This window comes from Octopus sinensis, linkage group LG11 (genome assembly GCF_006345805.1).
Source record: "Octopus sinensis linkage group LG11, ASM634580v1, whole genome shotgun sequence".
Lineage (NCBI taxonomy): Eukaryota > Metazoa > Mollusca > Cephalopoda > Octopoda > Octopodidae > Octopus > Octopus sinensis.
In genome coordinates this window covers 25,519,389-25,527,007 of record NC_043007.1, presented here as the reverse complement: position 1 = coordinate 25,527,007, position 7,619 = coordinate 25,519,389, and the positions used below count along the sequence as shown (strand labels likewise).

General features: G+C 39.9%; 1 protein-coding gene across 2 annotated transcripts in view; it reads right to left on the bottom strand.

Moving 5' to 3' along the window:
- The window catches only part of LOC115217204 (F-box only protein 11-like), a 285,200-nt gene that overhangs the window by 150,527 nt on the left and 127,054 nt on the right, over positions 1 to 7,619 (bottom strand). For both annotated transcript variants that reach the window (XM_036507257.1, XM_029786843.2), the window contains one exon: positions 5,857 to 6,051. In XM_036507257.1, coding sequence (XP_036363150.1) covers positions 5,857 to 6,051 — 195 coding nt within the window. The remainder of the gene's footprint in view (positions 1 to 5,856; positions 6,052 to 7,619) is intronic.

The window sequence follows — 7,619 nt, the reverse complement described above, 5'->3', positions numbered from 1 at the left end:
CTCAACTAAAAAGGTGGTGCTCCAGCATGGCTGCAGTCAAATGACTGAAACGAGTAAAAGAGTAAGTCTTGGCACAAAGAAAGCAGTTTTGAGGGGAGGGGAAAGTCAATTACATCGACTGCTGTACTCGACTAGTACTTCATTTTATCGGCCTTGAAAGGGTGAAGGACAAAGTTGGCCTTGGCAGGATTTGAACTCAGAATGTAAAGAACCAAAAGAACAGAAGAAATGCTACTAAGCATTTTGTCTGGCATACTAACAATTTTGCCAACTCACCATCTTTGTTCTTTATAATACCATTGTAATAGCAAGTTGTTTACCAGATAAGGTATGGGGCTCACACTCATAATGTCATGAGTTCAATTCCTGAACCAGGTAGTGCATTGTATCTTTGAGCAAGGAGCTTCATTTCACATTGCTCCAGTTTTCTCAACTGAAAATGAGTACAACCTTCTTTTTCTCCAGTGGGTAACAAAGAAATATGTGGAGGCGCAATGGCCCAGTGGTTAGGGCAGCGGACTCGCGGTCCTAGGATCGCAGTTTCGATTCCCAGACCGGGCGTTGTGAGTGTTTATTGAGCAAAAACACCTAAAGCTCCACAAGGTTCCGGCAGGGATGGTGGTGATCCCTGCTGTACTCTTTCACCACAACTTTCTCTCACTCTTATTTCCTGTTTCTGTTGTACCTGTATTTCAAAGGGCCGGCCTTGTCACTCTCTGTATCACGCTGAATATCCCCGAGAACTACGTTAAGGGTACACGTGTCTGTGGAGTGCTCAGCCACTTACACGTTAATTTCACGAGCAGGCTGTTCCGTTTATTGGATCAACCGGAACCCTCATTGTCGTAACCGACGGAGTGCTTCCAACAAAGAAATAAGAAACCATTCCAAAGCAGATCCTAGGGTTTGGTGGAGTCCTCCTGCTCACCAGCTCCTGTTGAACCATGTCAGCATCAAAAACGGACATCAAATGACGATAATGATAACAGTAAAAGCTACCAGGGCAAACTCGCTTGTGATTGTGAAGTCAAAGACAGAATACACAACGTTTCTGATTAATGTATTTAATACAGAGACTAAAGCAGTAAACATATCAGCTATTTCCAACAAAGGGTCCAACCTGAAATATTAGATTTGTCTTCATGGCAAAATAAGCATTTCTACTTAGGGAGGTTTTTGTACATACTGTATTCTAATGGAGACCATTACTACTAGTTTCCCAGGAGTCTACTGTTTCATTTAAATGCATGGAAATTTGGTTGTTAAATTGTATGATTAGGGCTGTGTGACAACAAAGTTTGATTCATAACCACACACTTCTGGATTTAGTCTCATTGTGTGGGACCTAGGATAAACGCCTTCTGCTCTAAACTTGGATTGACTAACACTCTGTGAGTAGAATTGGTGGAAGAAGTCTGCCGTCTGGTTTTGTGTGTGTGTGTGTGTGTGCATGCACTCCAGTCCACTCAGCTGGCAAAACTTGGGTTGTATCTGTAATTTAATGGGATGACCTTTGTTATATTCTGTGTCATGCTGAATCTCCCTGAGAACCTGTGTTGAGAGTAAGCATGTCTGTGGAGTACTCAACCACTTGCACATGAATTTCACAAGCAAGCTGTTCCATTGATTGGATCGACTGGAACACTCGTCTTAACTGATGGAGCGCCATCGAATGTTGCTTTAACAAGTCTCCAGTTAACACTGCCTGAGCAAAAATGGTCTCTCATTTACCAGGAATTGAAAGTTTTATAATTTTAACAGCTTCACTGCTTTTGACAAGTGGGGGAGGGGGTCAAGCTGGAGGCAAATGGAAAAAAAAGATAGTGTTCATGAAAAGAAAAACACATACTCTTTTTTTTTTTTTTTACTTGTTTCAATCATTTGACTATGGCCATGCTGGAGCACCGCCTTTCAGTTGAGCAAATCGACCCCAGGGCTTATTCTTTGTAAGCCTAGTACTTATTCTATCAGTCTCTTTTGCCGAACCGCTAAGTTACAGGGATGTAAACACACCACCATTGGTTGTCAAGCGATGTTGGGGGCACAAACAGACACACAAGCACATACACACACACACATATATATATATATATGTATGTGTTTGACATACATGGTCAAAGTTTCATCTAACCCATGCCACCATGGACACAAAAACAACAATAATGATAACAATGATGATGATGATGATGACTTATGATGATGTTATCATTATTTCACCTGAGCTTGATTCTAGTTCACCTCACTCATTAGTTTAAGGTGTGTTACAGAAAAATTCGCCAAAAGCAATTTTACTAACAGCAACTTACTGACATCAATTTACAACCAATAGTTCCTAACAGCTACGTAATCCTTTGAAGAGATGGAAATATTGCAACTGTGCTGAAAGAATATACAGACTTGTTGTGAACTGTGAACCTAACAATGATATCATTTAATATTTAAGAGACTTATGACATCTCATTTTAGAAAGCCTTTCGATGCTGTATCACTTTTCATACTTTAAGAATAATTCTTGTGTGTAACAACTATTTCTTTTTCTATTTTTTTTTATTCCTTTATTGAATTCAAGACATTAATTAATAATTCGCCATTGGTTAATATGTTAATTGGTTAATTGCATGTAGGTGTATTTACTAATTGATGAATTATTGCTAAGTAAGCAACAGTCAGTGAATTTTCTGGTAGCCAATTAAATGTATTCCGACTACGACATCTTGTTTTTCCATCCATCATCCTGTGATGCACCTTAACACATCATCAGTAATGCTTCTGGGGGGGGGGGTCATTAGTTGTTTGGGGTCATTTAACATCAGACATCCTCAACCCAGGTAACCCAGCCAGGATTGATCAAGTCCACACTTGAGTCCAGTTAGCGCCACCCCTAACAGCACTGCTCTTTCCAAAGCACCTCCTGATCCATAGCCATCATGAGGCAGCCTCTGCTGCCTCCACAGCCAGCCAGATGGCCTTCAACCAACAGGCCCCTATGATGCCAAACATATTGTATGCCCTGCAGAGGAACTGGTTAGCAAACCCTCTGCATCTAACCTTGATGATGCCCTATTACATCATTCAATATGTCCCTCTTTTTTTTTTATTAAGACAGCAGAATGTAATTTAAGGAAGACCTGACTGCTATTTCTCTCAGACTGAGTGACCATATAAAGACACCCTTAGTGACTCCGTCTGATTATATTATCCTGCATGTTGAAATAGATGTCATTCCAAGTCAACTTCATGTTTATTCCATTTCAAATAGTTTTAAAGAAAAATAGGTTATCTCAAATGATAGTCTTGGGTTATCTATGACAACCCAACTTTCTTCACACATGCATGAGTGTGCATGCATATATATATATATATATATATATATACATACACACATCTCTCTCTCTCTCTCTCTCTCGCTATATATATATATATATATATATACACACACACACATATCTATATATCTATATATATATATATATATATATGTGTGTGTGTAAGTATGTATGTATATATCTCAGACAGAGAACAAAGCAACAACTGTGTGGTATTCAATGCTATTATCAACTACAAGAGCTATCCAAACAACACTCTCACTGAATGGCAGTGATTAACACAGTACAACCTACCGGTTCCCATATCTGGGACAATGTTGGTGATAGACACACACACACACACACACACACACACAAACATCCTAGACACACATCCAAAAGATGCTCTGGCTGACTGAGGGGTAATCGCAACTACCTACAACCACTGGCCTACATATCTGGGACAGCATTATCAATATCCATTCAGATGACCTAGAACAACATCCACTGAAGGCCGTGCACACTACCAGGCAGTGATACACTCACCAATATACTACACACAACCAATAATGACTCACATTATCTGGAACAAATGCTGTTGATACAGACAGAGGGGAAAATGCTCTAGCCGATACTTCACTTCAACAAGCACTAAATCACAGATCTACTGATACACACAAACACATTTCCAAACTGACACACTTACAGATACACTACACCTGCCAGCTTACATAACTGAGACGGTATTACTAATAGACACATACGAAAGATCCGATTGGTTGAAGGATAACCATTATTTCACCTGGACAACCACAGACTGATAAATCTGAAATTGTGTTACCGATACATGCACACATCCAAATTAACTAAAATTGATACATTCAATAAATATACCAATATACACTGGCTCAGATAAATGAGACAGTGTTGCTAACAGACACATACAAAAGATCTGATTGGTCGAAGGATAACCAATACTTCACCTGGACAACCACAGACTGATAATCTGAAATTGTGTTACCGATCATGCACACATCCAAATTAACTAAAATTGATACATTCAATAAATATACCAATATACACTGGCTCAGATAAATGAGACAGTGTTGCTAACAGACACATACAAAAGATCTGATTGGTCGAAGGATAACCAATACTTCACCTGGACAACCACAGACTGATAAATCTGAAATTGTGTTACCGATACATGCACACATCCAAATTAACTGAAATTGATACATTTACCAAATACACTAATATACGCTGGCTCAAATAACTGAGACAGTGCTGCTAACAGACACATACAAAAGATCTGATTGGTCGAAGGATAACCACTACTTTAAGGTGGCGAGATTGCAGAAATGTTAACACGCCGGGCGAAATGCTTAGCGGTATTTCATCTGTTTTTAAGTTCTGAGTTCAAATTCCGCCGAGGTCGACTTTGCCTTTCATCCTTTTGGGATCGAGTGAATAAATACCAGTTACGCACTGGGGTCGATATAATCGACTTAATCTGTTTGTCTGTCCATGTTTGTCCCCTCTGTGTTTAGCCCCTTGTGGGTAGTAAAGAAATAGAAGGATAACCACTACTTCACCTGGACAACCACTGAGTGATAAATCTGACACTGTGTTACTGACACATGCACGTATCCAAACTAACTGACATTGGTACACTCACTAATAGACTACACCCACTGGCTAAGATAACCGAAAGAAAACTAACAGACACGAACAAAAGATGCACTGATTGATTGAGGGCTAAGCCCTATTTCACCTCGACAATTACTGACTTATAAATCTGGGATAGCATTACTGATACACACCCACTCAGACATGCAAGACACACGTGCAAACAAACTGACAATGGTACACTCACCAGCACACCAAAACCTCTGCCTCACACACCTGGGACAAGGCTGTCGACATACACATTGAGACGTGATCAACACACATCCAAAAGATGGCAGTCTCATTGACTAGCAGTGATACACTTACCTATTTCTTTACTACCCACAAGGGGCTAAACATAGAGGGGACAACCAAGGACAGACAAAGGGATTAAGTCGATTACATCGAACCCAGTGCGTAACTGGTACTTAATTTATCGACCCTGAAAGGATGAAAAGCAAAGTTGACCTCGGCAGAATTTGAACTCAGAATGTAACAGCAGACAAAATACCTATTTCTTTACTACCCACAATGGGCTAAACACAAAGAGGACAAACAAGGACAGACAAATGGATTAAGTCGATTATATCGACCCCAGTGCATAACTGGTACTTATTTAATCGACCCCGAAAGGATGAAAGGCAAAGTCGACCTCGGCGGAATTTGAACTCAGAACGTAGCGGCAGACGAAATACCGCTAAGCATTTCACCCGGCATGCTAACGTTTCTGTCAGCTCGCCGCCTTGATCAAAGGCAAAGTTGATCGTGTCAGAATTTGAACTCAGAACATAAAGAAGTACAAAATGTCACTAAGCATTTTGCTTGGTGTACTAACAATTCTGCCAGCTCACCACTTTAAACCAATGAGAAATATAGCACTCACTTGTATCAGTCCCACACGTAACCTTCGTCTGCTTCCTTCTTTTGGTCGGAACAGGGGGCGTGGCCAGCGATGGGACTGTAATTTCCGCAACTTCTCGTCGCCGTAAGTGATATCGAGTGACATGTTTCTGATTTGCATTGCTGTGTGATAACTCATCTGGTAAACTTGCCCGCTGTTCACCTGGGTGAAGGTTTCCTGATTAAAAGTAGAAGGATGGAGAGCATAAGTGACAGTTATAAACAAGTTTAATGTTATATCAATAATATTTCATTCAAATAATATCAACATCGTTTATTAAAACAACACATTACACTGTTGATTGTTAATGATTAAAACAACACATACTGAAAAAAACTAATGATTACTGATTAAAAAAACACATTAAAGGACCAATGATTAATGATTCAAACTAGACATTAATAATTAATGATTAAACACCAAAGGACCAATGATTTATTAAAATAACACATCAAATGATGGATTATTAATGATTAAAACACGTTAAATAAAGGTTGGATCGGTACCATGAATGGTTAAAACAACATATTAATCATTAATAATTAAGACAGTACATTAAAGGTTTAATGATTAATGATTGGAATAACACATTAAGTGGAAGATCATTAAGTGGTAGATCATAAATGATTGAAACAATGCATCAATGGATGGATCCCTAATGTCAATGCGGAGGGGGAAGATAGGGAAGTAAAGAAGGGGAAAAAAGAATGAATGGAAGAACGAAAGGAAGAAAAGGAAGATGATGAAAGGCTGAAAGATAGAAAGGTGGAAAGAGAGGATGGGGAAATGAAAACACAAAGGAAAGAGAAAACGAAGGAAAGAAACCAAACAAATTCTCCAGCATTCCTACCATGTGTGAATGCACACACACACATACACACACAGGGAAGCACTCCGTCGGTTACGACGATGAGGGTTCTGGTTGATCCGAATCAACGGAACAGCCTGCTCGTGAAATTAACGTGTAAGTGGCTGAGCACTCCACAGACACGTGTACCCTTAACGTAGTTCTCGGGGATATTCAGCGTGACACAGAGTGACAAGGCCGGCCCTTTGAAATACAGGTACAACAGAAACAGGAAGAAAGAGTGAGAGAAAGCTGTGGTGAAAGAGTACAGCAGGGATCACCACCATCCCCTGCTGGAGCCTCGTGGAGCTTTAGGTGTTTTCGCTCAATAAACACTCACAACGCCCAGTCTGGGAATCGAAACCGCGATCCTACGACCGCGAGTCCGCTGCCCTAACCACTGGGCCATTGCGCCTCCACACACACACACACACACACACACACATACACACTCTTACATTAGAGTAGGTGCAATAGGTTTGCAAATTCCAAGAGTCACTGAAATTGCATCAGCTCAGCAGATTTTAAAATCATGCACTGTCAGTTAGAAAACTAACACACTGAGTCGTAAGATTCTCAGAAGCTGCTACACTTCTGGCATTTTAAAATTCTAGAAGATTTGCATTTTGGTCTTCTGGATGCCAGCCTAAAAAAAAAACTAAGAAAAAAACAAAGCTGTTGTGAAACTGCAGGGTTTTTGCTTACAGGAGGATGTAAATAAAAACACGTTAATGAGGTTAAAACACATTAATGAGGTTAATGACGTTAATGACGTTAAAAGGTTAATGAGGAGACATGGATGTGATATTCTCACTGGCAAACATGCATGTACACCAAAACTGCTTCTCAGTTTCCATATACCAATTCCACTTACAAAGAGACATTAGTTAGCCTGAAG